The sequence below is a fragment of the Pelodiscus sinensis genome, chromosome 10 (assembly GCF_049634645.1).
Source record: "Pelodiscus sinensis isolate JC-2024 chromosome 10, ASM4963464v1, whole genome shotgun sequence".
Classification (NCBI taxonomy): domain Eukaryota; kingdom Metazoa; phylum Chordata; order Testudines; family Trionychidae; genus Pelodiscus; species Pelodiscus sinensis.
The window spans coordinates 23,757,731-23,773,736 of NC_134720.1; the positions used below are offsets into that span (position 1 = coordinate 23,757,731).

The 16,006-nt window shown below is 42.5% G+C and overlaps 1 protein-coding gene across 2 annotated transcripts in view; it reads right to left on the reverse strand.

Annotated features, from left to right (window-relative positions):
* Window positions 1-16,006, reverse strand: part of PLOD2 (procollagen-lysine,2-oxoglutarate 5-dioxygenase 2) — an 85,157-nt gene that overhangs the window by 18,413 nt on the left and 50,738 nt on the right. For both annotated transcript variants that reach the window (XM_075937670.1, XM_075937669.1), the window contains exons 9-10: window positions 15,131-15,256; window positions 12,441-12,562 (exon numbers count right to left, since the gene is read on the reverse strand). In XM_075937670.1, the coding sequence (XP_075793785.1) occupies window positions 12,441-12,562; window positions 15,131-15,256 (248 nt within the window). The remainder of the gene's footprint in view (window positions 1-12,440; window positions 12,563-15,130; window positions 15,257-16,006) is intronic.

Sequence of the window (16,006 nt, forward strand, 5' to 3'; positions counted from 1 at the left end):
TAAAATCCTTCTGTACTATATTCACATATATTAATCTAAATGAAAGGCTATTAGACATATGAAAAGCTTCCAAGTTAACATATACCCGAAGCATTAGTGATCTGATTGGAAGCCTTTAGAAAGATTACCTTAAATATTAAGGGAATTATATTTGTAATAAATGAAATTCTATCTTATCCAACAACAATTTGTAGGAAGCATGGTTATTACTTATACACTTGCAACACCACTGCCAAAAATTGGACAAAATTCCCTGGGTTTGGATTATACATAACACAGTAATACGCTTTCTCAATACTAATGAAGGAACACTGTTCATAATAATTAAATTCAGGTTTACTTTTACAAATACAAATTATTTGTATTTCCTAAAAGCCTTCCATAGGAAATACAAATAATTTTTGGACAGTCTTTCTACTTCAGAACATTACATTTTGACAATAGGCTAGTCTTTAAAGACATGGACATGCTATGATAACATGTAATCCAACTCCTTAATGCAAGAAGGAGATAGGGATAGCAGTGACAAATAGGCTGCTTGCTTTTCAGAGGTGCTTAACACCTCTAAAATCAAATCAAATGCTTTTTAGCTTAAACTGGTCAGAGAAAACTTTATTCCCCTGGCCTCAGTACATTTGCTAAGATTTTTTTATTATTATTATTTTTATATTTTTGTACACTATTTCAAGAAGCTATATAAAAGCAGCAATGAGAAACGGTCAGTAGAAGAAGACAACGATTCTGTGAGAGGATTAGAATGTTGTTTAACTCTGCTTGTGAATCACTGACGCATCAGTGACAGTGAGTATACTTTACGAAAAAAGAAAAATGTCACTGTTCTTTTGTGAACAAAATTTTCCAGTAAGACCATGTAAGCTTGACTTATACTGGTCTCAACCTACAGTAACTTGTTGGAAAGAGACATATAATCTATTCAGTTTCCTCTAGCAAACAGCCACTTAAAATGTCTAGAAGCATGATTTATAATTGAAATGAAGCAGTCTATCATTTTCTGCCCTTCACAGTCTGGAATGAAAATTGCAATCCTGAAATAGATGTCAGAATACCTTAGGCCATTTTCAGATATCTCTGAAAATGAATACTGCAGTTTAAAGAAATAGTGACTACTGAAATTATGAGATGAAAACATGCACCTCTCTGCGTGGCTTGTATTGGACAAAAATTAACCATCAGTACTAAGGACCATTTGGTTAAAATGAGTTGTATACAATGCAGTAGTTAATTCATGGTCAATTTCACAGTCATATGATTTTAAAAGTGGTAAATTTAACAATTTTAGGTATTTAATCTGACATTTTAATTTTCTAATTGTTGGGGTGCTTACCCCCCACAAAAAGTTGTGTGGGGATCACAAGTAGGGACGTAAAAGGTTAAACGGTTAACAGGTTTAGGTAAGCATCAAGCTTACCAGAATGCTTAGCGGTTAACTGGACTACCAGCCAGTATTGTACTCTATTCTAATATATTAATCTAAATGAAAGGCTGTGAGACATTTGAAAAGTTTTCAAGTTAGCATAAACCCAAAGGACTAGTGATCTATTTGGAAGCCTTTAAAAGATGACCTTAAATATAAGGGAATTAATTTGTAATAAATGAAGATATAATATTTAGGCAACAAAAAAATCCCCAAAAATATCTTCAAAATTAAGGCTGCAAATTTAGTTGGACTTCCTGACCTTAGGCCAAGTCTACAACTGTGAGGGATCTACCTGGCAGGCAAGCAGAGCTGCAGAGGGGACCCTGGCCCCATCCACTCCACAGCAGCCCTGGCGGAGGAACTCATCCCCAGTCATACCACAGTAGCCCTCGATCCCAGCCCTGAAAACAGATCCTGGTAGTGCCATGCTACAGGGGTCCCTTTTAGAGCAGATGCGCCATAGCGGCCCTGGATCCCAGCCCTTGGCTGCACTGCAATGGCGCTGACATGTCTCCTAACAGCTCTGGTAGACCCCCTCCCACACCCAGATGCTTTGTCCCCACCAATGGTTAACTGGTTAAACGATATAATCGTAATAGTTTCACTGGTCAATGGTTCTGATCAATTTTTACATCCCTCATCACAAGATAACTGTACAGGGAGGCAGTATTGCTGTCCTTACTTCTGTGCAGCTGCTGGCAGCAGCATTGCTTTCAGAGCTGGGCAGCTGGGGAGCAGTGGCTATTGGCCAGAAGCCCAACTCTGAAAGCAGAGCCATCCTCAGCAGCTGCACAGAGGGAAGAATGGCCTTGTATTGTATTGCCACCCTTACTTCTGTGTTGCTGCCTGCAGAGCTGGGCCCTTATCAGCCACTACTCTTTGTCATCCACAGTAAAGGCAACATGGGTATGGCATTACCATGCTTACTTCTACGCTACTGCTGATGAGATGCTGCCTTCAGAGCTGGGCACCCAGTCAACATTTGACCAGCTCTGAAGGCACCAATGCAGCAGTAAGGGTGGCAATGCAATGACCCTCCTAAAATAACCTTGTGATCCCCCTGAAACTCCCTTTTGGGTCAGGAATTGTAATGTGAGAAACACTTGTCTCCCCTGTGAAATCTGTATAGTGTAGGTTAAAAGCACATGTAAAGCAACATTTCATGGGAGGACACCAAATTTTATGGTCCAGGACACATTTTGAATGGCCATGAATTTGGTAGGGCTCTAATTATATAGTTAGGTACAGTAGACTTCCAATAATCCAGCACCTTTTGGACCTAGGTGGTGCCGGATTATCAGATTTGCTGGAGAATCGGGAGGTCCGGTACAGCTGCACGGATTAACAGCTGGCCAGGACACAATCTCCCTTCCTCTCCCCTCCCCTTTCCTCTTCGAGTCTCTCTCCTCCATGTTGTAACCTGATCCTCCTCCCTCTCTCCTCCCCTTTCCCCTTTGCTGAAGCAAAACGCTCTTCTCCATACTGTAACATGATCCCGCTTTCTCCCCTCCCCCCCAACCTTATGCTCCGTCTGGTTACAGCCAGCACGTGTGCTAAGCGGCAGGCTTTTTAAATCAGCTGGTCAGGAGCACTTGGCATTTTGATGCCGGAGTCTTAGGACTGCCGTACAGTTGGATGCTGGACTATCAGAGTTTTACTGTATTTCCTGCTCAGTTGGAGCTGAATAGAATAGATGGGATGTCGACACTTTTATATACCAATACTTCCATGCCAGTAAACATACCTAACTACACAATGGATAAATGCTAACTTTGATTCATAAAATTGGGCCTGAAGAGCCTAACTAAGGGTATGTCTACACTACCCCCCTAGTTCGAACTAGGGGGGGGTAATGTAGTCATACGGAGTTGCAAATGAAGCCCGGGATTTGAATTTCCTGGGCTTCATTAGCATAAAGCTGGCCGGCGCCATTTTTAAATGCTGGCTAGGTCGGACCCCGTGCTGCGCGGCTACACGCGGCATGGACTAGCTAGATTGGATTAGGCTTCCTAATCCGAACTAGCTGTACACCTCGTTCCATGTCCGTGTAGCCGCGCGGCACGGGGTCCGACCTACTGAAGTAGATCTGCTACATCCTGAAAAGCTATTAATGCCTGTAAAAATCCCCTTAAGTGGAGAGAGGGAAAATGGGGGACTGTTAATCCTACAAGGAACTGAATAAATTGTTTCTTACATTTGTCATAGCTTAAAGGTATTCACTGTAGTCTCTAATTCTGCTTTACCAAAATCTAGAGCAGCTAGTTCAATCTTGTCTCCAAATTACATCCAAGTTCACAGTTGAACTGGAGAAGGGAAAAAGTGACAGTAAAATATTATACATGTTCTTTGAAGACAAGATGTTCTCAAAAAAGGAAGAACAGCAGTTCTCATAGATGTACGCACATAGGCAGAGGGCTCAAATGACTTCATGTTTTCCTTTTTTAAAATATTCCCTCCTCCTCCTCTCACTTTGCCTCTACAAGTGGTGCAAAGGATGTCCTTTTGTGCTCCTGATACAGATTACAACTCTGGAATGATATCAAAATACACTTCCAGCAATGCACTGACTACACAGTTTTAGCTCTTCTCAATGACAGCCAACACTGCCACCCAGTTGCCACAGTATCTGAAAGGCAAGTATAAAGATGGAAAGCAAGTGTCAAACTTAAAACATAAGTGATAACAGGGGAGGGATCCTTTCAGAAATCTAATTGGGAAATTAATCTCAACAACTGTTGAGCAGATCTGGTCTCCAATCTTCATGGTTCTGACCTACAATATCCTAAAGCCCTAATAACTTCCGTCCTTCTAGTCAAGTAACTTTGTTCCATGATTATATCAACTCCAGATTAAATTTCTGCAACTGACTGTACCTAGTCATGAAAATAGAAACCAACTGGATTCTACAGCTAGTCTAATGGGAGACTGACTCTTAAATGTACTTAAACGTGCTCCTCATATGAAAAGTAGGTGAAATTCAGAGTTCTGGTTCTGATAGTAGGTCCCAATAGAAAGCAGTGGGATTGGAGAGAGGAGTATAAACCAAATAAGTAATGTTGGTTAAACTAAGTAAAGAAGAGAGTAACATTCGTAGAGGATTTTTTATGTAATTCTTAATTTTTTACCAGGTCAAATAATGGGCATACTAGAAAGGCATAGATAGAAAAATTAAAATCTTCTGGATCTAATTAACATGCTGTGCCAAAAGTAAAAACAGAAAATCTCAGGATTCCACGATAAGTTTATGTCTTAGGGTATGTCTACAAAGCCGTTATTTTGAAATAACTATCCTAGCGTCTACACAGCCATTCCGTTATTTCAAAATTAAATCGAAATAACGGAGGGCTTATTTCAAAATTGGTAAACCTCATTCCATGAAGGATAATACCAATTTTGAAATAGCTAAATCTAAATAAGTGCTGTGTAGACACTTATTTCGAAATAGGGGGTCTCCAGCCCTTCCTAGGGTGCCCTGGTGTCCACTCTGGCCAAATCAAGAACACTCCCCTCCCTCCTCCACTCCCTGGAGCCCTTAAAGGGGCAGACTCTGGCCACAGTGCCTGTGCCAGCTCCAAACTTGCCAGCCCAAAGCCAGCAGTCACTGCCTCTGACCCAGTGGCCCCAAAACATGAACCAGCAAGCCACTAGCAGCCAGCCCTCCACCGCTCCCCACGAGCAGTCTTCCAGCTCCCAGGAGCCTGCCAGGACCCGGAAAAGGTGGGCGTCTTCCTGGTCCAGGGTGGAGATCATGGACCTTATTCAGGTTTGGGGGGGGAATGCACCCAACGTCCATGATCTCCTCACTAGACAGAGGAACGCAGCCATCAATGGCAGGATAGCTGCCAGCCTGGGCACCAAAGGCCACATGTGAACACAGGAGCAGGTTCGCATGAAAATCAAGTTGGTCTGGCAAGACCCCCCCCAACCCTGACATTCCCCTCCCAATTCTTCCCCTTGCTTCCCCCTTCCAGCTCCCTCCTCCCAGGTTTCCCCCTCCCCTCTCCTGTCCTCTCTCTTCTACTCTCCCACCTCCTTTCCCCAGTCTCACCAGAGTTTCATTCCTCCCTGTACAGTTTTGTTAAATAAAGAGAGTTTGTGTTCATGAAAATGTGTGTATTTTATTTGACATCAGGAAAGGGAGTTAGGGAGGGGTAAGTGGAAGGATGTGAGGGAGGAATGAGGCACAAGTCCCCAGTGGGGCAGACCAGGAGGCTCTTAGTGCTCCTCAGGGTGGAAGCTCTCCCGCAGGGCTTCCTGGATACACAGCCCCCCGATAGACCTCCTCGATGGCAACCTGCAGAAAGTGCACCAGACTCACAGCAACAAGTCCAAGAAGCACCAGAGTGCTCAGGGGCAGCTCTGGCTCCATGTTGCAGAGTGCTGTGGTGTCCCGAGTGAGGGCAACCAGAGCATGCAGAGACAAAATGCTTTGCTGTCCCTCATTGAGGTAGGCAAGCAAGAAGGGAAACCTGAGAACTGGCTGTCCGGAGGGGTGCCTTTAAGCACAGGCATCAAATAGCCTCAGGCAGCAGACACTCAAAGTAACTCCTGACCTGATGCGCTGTCGGACCTGGTTCCAGCCGGCCTTAAATGAGATTCAGTGAGGACGCACTATTTCGAAATAGCAAATAGTTATTTCAAAATGCATTGTGTGTAGACAAGTTATTTCAAAATAAGCTATTTCAAAATAACTATTTCAAAATTAGATATTTTGAAATAACGCTGTAGTGTAGACATACCCTTAGAGTGGCAGATACATGTTATGCATACTGTTTCTTAGGACATTCTTCACAGTGATAAAAGAGAAGTAGAAGGTAATATGCTATGTAATAGAGTTGATATAGCCCATAAGGAAGGTGTGGATAAAGTTAAGGAAGTTGGGTGCATTACTCAAAAAACTTAGTTATAGAAGTAAGAGTGGTCCATTTGCATGGAACCCTGCCTTGTGCACATAACAAGCAGTTGCTGCTGATAAAAAAAATAAAATACTTCAACAGAAAAAATACAGACCAAATACAGACCAAAAATAAATCCAAATTAAGATATCCGTGGTCAAAAATTTTGTGGAATATTTATTGGTAGATTATTTCTATTTGCTCAAACACAACATAAAATGAGCCAAATTCATGGCTGAGTCCTCGTAAATCTAGGAGAAGCAAAACAGTAAAAGCAACTTAGAAAAGATGTCTAAGTATCAGTTGATTTAAGATACAAAGGTGCCCAAAGATTAAGTGTTTACACAAGTTTAAATCACTTTTGAATTTGGCCTCGAAAAGTCCAAGCTCTCAGATTTTTAACAATGGTAAGAGCATTGCTTGAGCTATACAATCAAAACTTCAAAATGTCAGACTGTGAAGAATCATTCTTTTCACTGCATTCACTTTGGAATACCGAAAAGAATGGAATAAAATTATTCTGAATTCCAGATGTAGGAAGGAGCTGAGAGCAAACAACAGATATAACCCTCAGGACATGTGTGTCCCAAACCTAACCCAAAAGTTTGTTGGCTTTATCAGAGAAAAGAAAACATACATTTTTCAGGTGTCCCAGGGAATGAGATTAATTCCAGAAGAGAGTAGAAACAGGCTTTGAGGATAAAAGAGACATAGATGAACCTGAAAATGATTTGGGACTGATTTTAGTTGAATTAAGGTGGTCTGTCAATTCATATTTGCATTACTTACTTTAAAATTCCTACTTTTACTAATTACCAGTGCAGTTTTCTATATTAACTTATTTACATTCTCCCTTTATGCTACACACAACCCGGAGGATAGAGACTGTTAACAAGGAGTATTTCAGAGGAGGAACATTTTTAATATTCTGGAAAATGGCTAGTTTATAGCCACCACTCCCACCACCCATTAAAATTATATATAATCCACTGGACCTCAAAGAGTCTTAGGAGCTTTTGTATGTATCTCTGCTTTCTACTGCATTATGCTACCGTAAGCTTCATGAGAAGAGGCAGAGATCCCTGAGCTCTGCAACTGAGACCTGCAGCTTAGTGTTATAATAGGATCACACTATTACTGAAGTTAGCACTACCTTTCTACATGTGTACAATAATATAAATGGGGGAGAGTGTGGATGATCCTATAGAGCTGAAAATACAATAAAGCAGTTCGTAAGTTTTCAAGTGCAGAATGTAACTGTGGAGAAAAAGCAGGCTCATATTTATTTTTTTTCTAACTTGGAATCTCAAAAGGGCAGCACAGAGCAGACTTCATGATCCACTCTTTACCTCACATAAGGATAAAGTCAAGCCTGAAGATGAAGGAATAAGTCAATTGGAAATGAAAACTAAGGTTCTAGAGCTTACAGGTATTCCCTATATCATGTTTAGACCATTAATTCAAAATAACTTAAATGGAGATAGAGGAAGATAATTTAACATGGAGAATTGTTGATCTAACAATAACTTGCAGCCCTGTATAATGTAGTGCACATTCTTACATGATCATATACCACATACACACACATTTAACCTCTTACAACAGGATACATATGGTTAGAGGTCAGGGGCAGTCAATGAAATATTTTGAAACCTCTCTTGGTAGAACTACGTAGGCATGGAGACAAAAGGCAAGAAAAATATACAGTGGCTGTCAGAAAAGATGCTAGATGAATATGTAATTACAGGCAGTCCCCGACTTACGCGGATCCGACTTACGTCAGATCTGCACTTACGAACGGAGCTTTCTCGCCCCGGAAGTCGGGGCGAGAAAGCCCCGTTCGTAAGCTGCTCCGGTGCCCCTGGTCTGCTGGAGACCGTCTCCAGCAGACCAGGGGCACCGGGCGGGTTCCCGCGCTTCTGAGGCTTTGCCAGAGCAAAGCCTCAGAAGCGCAGGAACTGCTGCTGCTGCCCCTTGAGACCCAGTGCCTGTGGTCTGCTGGGGACGGTCCCCAGCAGACCACAGGCACCCGGACTGAAGCCGCAGCCGCGGGGGGGTCCCGCGCCTCTGAGGCTTTGCCAGAGCAAAGCCTCAGAGGCGCGGGGAACAGCCGCTGCTGCCGCTTTGACTGAAGCGGCAGCAGCGGCGGTTCCCCGCACCTCTGAGGCTTTGCTCTGGCAAAGCCTCAGAGGCACGGGACCCCCCCGCGGCTGCGGCTTCAGTCAGGGTGCCTGTGGTCTGCTGGGGACCGTCCCCAGCAGACCACAGGCACCCAGACTGGAGCGGCAGCAGCGGCGGTTCCCCGCGCCTCTGACGCTTTGCTCTGGCTAAGCCTCAGAGGCGTGGGACCCCCCGCGGCTGCGGCTTCAGTCCGGGTGCCTGTGGTCTGCTGGGGACCGTCCCCAGCAGACCACAGGCACCCAGACTGAAGCCGCAGCCGTGGCGGGGTCCCTCGCCTCTGAGGCTTTGCCAGAGCAAAGCCTCAGAGGCGCGGCACCCCGCTGCGGCTCTGCTCCCCGTGTCCCTGGTCTGCTGGGGGGGGGGGGGGGCGCAGCTAGTGTGCTCCCCCCCCAGCAGACCAGGCTTTTGTTTTGGACTCTGGGGCAGAGCAGCTGGGGCGCTGCCGATTGGTCCTGCAGAGCCCGTGGGCACTACTGGACCAACCCGGCAGCACCCCAGCTGCTCTGCCCCAGGTCCTGATTCAGCCGCTACTGGTCAGTTTCAGCAGCGGCTGAATCAGGACGTCTGGGGCAGAACAGATGGGGTGCTGCTGGGTTGGTCCAGTAGCACCCCAGCTGCTCTGCCCCAGGCGTCCCCAAGTCAGCTTCTGCTGAAACTGACCAGCGCTGACTACAGGAAGCCCCAGGCAGAGTTGCTCTGCCCCGGGCTTCCTGGAATCAGCTGCTGATCAGTTTCAGCAGCAGCTGACTTGGGGACGCCTGGGGTTCTTAAGTTGATTCTGTATGTAAGTCAGAACTGGCGGTCAGTTTCAGCAGTGTCTGAATCTGGACGCCAGTTCTGACTTACATACAGATTCAACTTAAGAACAAACCTACAGTCCCTATCTTGTACGTAACCCGGGGACTGCTTGTACACAAAGTCCAAAGCCTAGCACTAGGCATGCAAAATTCCTATTCATCCACAAAGCAGCACCAGGGATGATTCAGCCTATAGATGCAAAAAGAGACATCACTCAAATCTTCAGTTTTTTCTAACAGGCTCTAGTAAGCGAAAGAAGGGAAAGTTGCCCTTTAGCCATTCCCATAAGTCAGAGGGGTTTGCCAGCAGAAAGGAAGTGTTTATATATCTCACTAACAATTTAATGGTTGAATCTTACCAAATTCTGATTGTTTAACCTGTGGGTTAGCTGTGCTTCTGGAGTAGGGTTGCCAGACGATTTCAAAAAAATACCGGACACACTTGATCTCAGATGGGGGTGGGGACCAGCCGGGAGGGGAGCGGGGCTGGCCGGGATGAGGTCGGGGGAAGCAGGGTTGGCCAGGGGAGATCGGGCGGGAGTGGGAGGAGACTGGCTGACGGGGAGCAGGACTGGCCAGGAGGGGGGCGGAGGGAGTGGGGCTGGCCGGTGGAGGGCGAACGGGGGGGTTAGAGGGGAACTGGGCAGCGAGGAGCAGGGCTAGCCCGGGCGCACGCAGACCCCAGGGTGCTGCCCGTCCTGCACACAGTCCCAAAAGGGCACATGGGCGAATCCAGCCCCGGGGGATTCCATCCCTCCCCAGCCCCGCCCCCCACGCTACTGCATAGCTGCGTATGGCCTGGTTGTACGCAACTAAGTACTGATACTCATGTAATAAAAAAACTTAATTAGAAAATACCAGAAAATAATTTATATGTCCGGTATTTTTTCAATTTGTTTCTCAGACAGAAAGCTCAAATTCCGGACTGTCCGGTTCAAAACAGGACACCTGGCAACCCTATTCTGGAGGTGTATTATTCTACTCTGAAACTAATTATTTTTATGGAGAGGGTCCTTTTCTTAATTATTACTATGCCTCCTCAGAAATAAAAGACTCCAGGGAACACTCACCAGCAGGTAGGATTGCCAGAAACACATCAGTAATAAGGAATGTGCCACTTTGGAAATAGAAAATACCAATAATTCCCTAAGTGATGTTTAAACCATAAAGTTAAAAGAACTTAAACATAGATAAAGATAACATCCATTGGAAGTTTTAAATCAGCAATTCTCAATATCTAATGAACAGCTAGGAGCCCTGTACATTCAGTTCCTCTCCCTGAGCATTTTTTTTTTTTGCAATGTCCTGAGAAAGATCAACATTTCTCATTAAAAGTATCCTGAAATATTGTTTTAGAGGCCATTACAAATATAGGGGCATGATGTAAAGTTGGAAATAGCTGCATATACATTTAGAATGCAACATTAGAGAAGACCAAGAAATCCATGTGATGCAACAATAGCATGAAGCCTCTCTCCAATACAAATAAATAAACAATTGTAAATAAAAAAAGAAAACGTACTTTTACACCATAAAAGTAATTGTCAACTCCCTAACTAGGAATGTAGATATTTGGTATTAGGGGAAAATTAAGCATTTTGATCTCACTGTTACCTAGAGACAAAAGAACAAACCATAAAATAAGATCAAAGCTCAGGTTCCAAACAATACCCACATAAAATGCTTGAAGGATGTTAAGAATTGATATGAACTAATGAAATCAAATTAATGAAACAGGAGCCAGATGCACAAACCCCACTCCTCCATATATTCAGAAACAGAAAATTCTGGTGTATTCATATCCAGCTCTCTCTCTAGTTCTACACTAACCTTACTATAACAAAAAACAGGACTATGCAGCACTTTAAAGACTAACAAGGTGGTTTATTAGGTGATGAGCTTTTGTGGGCCAGACCTACTTCCTCAGATCAAACTGTGGAAGAAAATTGGCATGACCATACATACCACCAAAGGGGTACAATCAAAAAAGTGAATGTGTTCACTTTTTTTGATTGTATCCCTTTGGTATATATGGTCATGCCAATTTTCTTCCACAATTTGATCTGAGGAAGTGGGTCTGGCCCACGAAAGCTCATCACCTAATAAACCACCTTGTTAGTCTTTAAAGTGCTGCATAGTCCTGTCTTTTGTTTCAGCAAGATCAGACTAACACGGCTACATCTCTATTACTATCTTACTATAACAAAAGAGATAGAAGAGATAAAGTACAAGAAGTCAGAGTTGATGCATCTTTGAATGCAAGCTGTATTTTTGTTTCTTTACACAGTATTCTATACTAATTTGTTTTAGGCCTTGAGCATGTGTGTGCCATAAAAATAGTACTAAAAATACCTTTTAAAAAAATTAACATTTCTATTTCAACAGGAAATAACATCCACAAATTATGTAGCATATTGTAGTACAGCTGGTCTCCAACTTACGACCACCTACACTTATGACCATCCGCACTTACAACCAAAGCGGTCGTAAATGCAGTCCCCAAGTTACGAATGCGATCCGCGCTTATGAACAGCGCAGCCGCCATGTAACTCCATAGGATCCGAGTTATGAACACTTCGAGTTACGGTCAAGTGTTTGGACCATAACTCATTTGTAACTCGGGGACCGGCTGTACAAACTTTAACATGTATTTTATGTTACATCATTTACTTTGTTTGCATCACATACTTCTTATTAAAATATACATTTATATTTGGACACATTTTACTGTTCACCATATATGCTTAGAAATATGCTCATGTTCCTGCCAGAAATGCTTATGAATAATCCACAACATCTGTTCCACTCCTACATGATCTATTATTCCCTATATTTTTAAAGCCTTCATCTGAAGGCCAAATGATGGATCATTTAAACAAAATTAAATCCAAGCCAACAAGAAATGCCCACAAAAATGAACAACAGTTTTTATATTAAAAACAAATATAATGGTATACTTAATGAGGACACATCACAAAACATACAATATTGTACTTTGTGTGTCTAAATAGAGTTTGTAATTCCATGAAAACCCTTGCTTAAGTCTCCATTTATTCTCTATTGAAAATGTATAATTTAACTTAATGTTAATATACAATTAAAAAAAAGATATAGAAAAACAGAATTTACATTCCCATGTTCCTGGCTTCTGCTTGACTCAGGTTCTCCTCGGGTCCAACAATTTTTATACGTCGGATGACATTCTTGGCTTTCTCCCAAAATTTCTTAATGTGCTTTTCATGATAAACCTCCTGTAATTATGTTAACATAATTAAGAGTTAATGTAAATACCAACTGCTGTGTTGTAAGACACAAATAATAAAACACTTACTATCCAACTGCAAATTGTATGAAAAAAAGAGGGGATTACACTTTTTGCAGTTATCTTCAGAATATTTTTAAGTACTAACACAAGCTCTTTTTTGAAGATCTAGAAAAAACACTGGTGCAATAATGGAATATGTGTTACTAATGTATTATTGGGGACATTTACATGATGACAGGTTTCAGAGGTAGTCTTGCTACTCTGTTTCAGCAAAAACAGCAAAAAACCTGATGGCACCTTAAAGACTAACAATTTTATTATAGCATAGGCTTTTGTGAATTACAGCTCACTTCATTAGATGCATGAAGTGAAAGAAAAAGAAACAGAGTACTGTTACAGAGATAGAAGTGTTACCTAAGTGCTAATTTAATCAGGATGGACGTGGATAAGAAGGTAAGAATATCTAAAGTGGAAAATTATTTATTGCCATGCTCAATCAAAGAAAAAAAATTAAAAACAGGCTGCAATGTGAAACTGCTGAGCTGGAATTCACATGCAAATTTGACTCCATTAGAATTGATCTGAATAGGTACTAGGAAAGGCTCTGTTATTATTACAATAAGTAATTTTCCATTTTAGGTATTCTCACTTTCTTGTCCACATCCACCCTGATTGACTTAGTTCTGATGTAACATTCCCATCTCTGTATTAGGGATGTTAAGCATCAGTTAATTAACTAAGAGAGTAGTCAATGGTTAATTAACTAATAGAGTGTGTGTGTCCCCACTTGATTAGCTGAGCTCCTACTAGATGTAAAGTGCAGAGCTGCAGTGGGATTAGCTCTTGGGATTGAATAGTCTTGGCTCACACCACCCCCAGGACCGCTGTGGTTGTGCCTCCCCTACCTCTTCCAGCACCAGCTTCTGCTTCCCACTTCTTGTTGCCTCTGATATAGAGGCACGAGTGGGCGGCAAGTGACTAGTTGAGTAGTGTGCATCCCTGTTTCATTTTCTTTCGCTTCATGCATCTGATGAAGCAAGCTGCAAGCTCATGCCATAATAAAATTGTCAGTCTTTAAGGTGCCACCGGATTCCTTGTTGTTTACATGATAATTTTGCAAAATATGCATCCAGCAATCTATAGCCCCAAACCCACAGTAAAATCTGCACAGATGAACCCTTCTATCCACACAGTCTCATATACTTCAACGAGCTCTGTAGAGATACAGGGGGTTCCAACTCATAACCAGTAGCAGGATGTGGGCTTAAAGCTTCATAAAATGCATGTAGAGGTTAGTGTTTGGCTCGAAGGGTCAGGTTAAGAGTGCAATAGAAATAATGCCTCTCACTGCTCTCCAATGATCATGTGGCCAGTGGAAGGAGAGGCACAAAACTTACTCTGGCTAGAATCACATCCATCCTTCTGTGCTGTCAGGAAGTTTGTTATGACAATGAGACCTTTATAATGGATAGAGATGTAGAACCTGCTTAGCCATACTGACTGAAAGAATGAATGGAGTGTTTGTGGGGAGGGAGAGAGGAGTAGGACGGAAGCTCTGCTTACAATTTCCTTCAGCATGAGATAGTTCTAGGCCAACTCTCAGGTAACATCATTGGATTTAGAATAACTAATAAAGAACAAAACCAAAAAAAACAATCTCCACCAATTTCCTCACTCTGTATACTAAAAAGAGGAAGGGAAATCAACTTTTTGTGTTCATTTAAAGGCTTTTTTACTTTCTGATTGGTAGGACCATAGAAATCCATAGATATCTGCTTTATATCCATGGGTGTCCATGGATATGGATGTAGATATCTGAGGCTCATTTTTGCAGATACAGATGAGCATACAAATTTTGCATCTGCACAGGACTCTGCTGTTTAGTACAATGAGGCACTGTATTTGCATAATGATAAAAGCTCTTGGTTATTACTGTTCTATAATCTGCATGTCTGTAACTATCCTTCCACAAAAATATTCATAAAGCTAGAGGGTAGACTCCTAGTTTCATTATCCAGTCATGCCAGCCCACTGATGTCAATGAACTATATGCCTGTGTAAAGAGAAAAATACAGGGACCAATTCTTTTAGCACATCACACACGTGCACATCAGTAAATGCCCATATGATTAAAGCTACTGAAACCAATAGGCTCAAGCCCTTAGAAGATTAGCAAGCAGCACTCAAAGTCAGCCCAGCTGTTCTCTCCTGTGCATGATTTGGAGACCTGTATCTTTCACTTTAAGGTGGGGGGCTTATGTAATACAAATGTTAGGACAAACATCAGGAGCCTGAACTGTATTAAAACGACATTGAGGACTTGGCCACAGAAAGCAGAAGACACTAATTCAGTTGATTTAAAGGTTCGAGAAAAGTGCTTCTTCAATTATATCTAATAAACCCTTTGAGAAAAGTGCTGTTGCTGCAATTTAATAACATTATGTTACCATATATTTCCATTGCTGCTTACCATATTATGAAAGATCTCAATTACATTCTGCCAACTGCACCTGAATAAAATTAAAACTGCTCCAGATTGTTCCCCAGTACTTACATTATTATGAATGAAGATATTAAGTGATTCCTTTGGGTAATCCAGAGTCAACAGTCTGTCTAAAAATTTAGGTAGAAAAGGAGTTGGTTGTTCAATGAAAACACCAATTGTAACCCTTGGATAGTCCTAAAAGAAATAATACATTGACACACAATATAAACCAGGAAGTACAACAGCATGTGTTCGGTCCTGCTTTTAGTACAGTTGGTCTAAACCAGGGGTGGGGAAGTTAAGGCCCATGGGCCAGATGCAGCTCCTGGTTTACCTGGATCGGGCTCCTGAAGCTTGGGGCTCCCCCTCATGCTCTAGCCCCCCTGCTGTCCTCCCGTGGGGCTGGAGCACATAAAATCTACTAGCTTGGGTCCTCCATGGCTCTGGTGTGTGAGGAGAATGTCTTTCGCCTTTTCAGTCGGGAGCTGCCTCAGTGAGAGTTTTTTTGTTAGTTTGGGGCTTTTTTTACATCTCAGTTGTGTGAGGCCCCCAACTGATTTTTCTGTGGGTTAGTGGCCCCCCAACCCAAAAAAAGTTCCCCATTCATGATCTAAACTATGCATCTAAAAATAATTATGCTTCTATGGGCATTGATTGTATGATTTTGCAAGCTATTAACACAGATCACCAGTAATCCAAAAGGATTTAGGATTATTAGGCTCTGGGAAGCCTTTTGAGAAAGGAGTACCACCTTATGCCGGAACAATGGTCTCTACCTTGGAACCTGATTGCTGTCATGTAAAATTAAAAAGTTCACAATCAGAGGAATTTTTAAATGGAGGGCTGGGGGAACTTGGCAAGTGTGGAGGAACATACGGTTTGAGCAGACACATTCGTTTTGGGATGGACTTACTAATAGGGCTAGAAGTTAGTAAAAGTACAGAT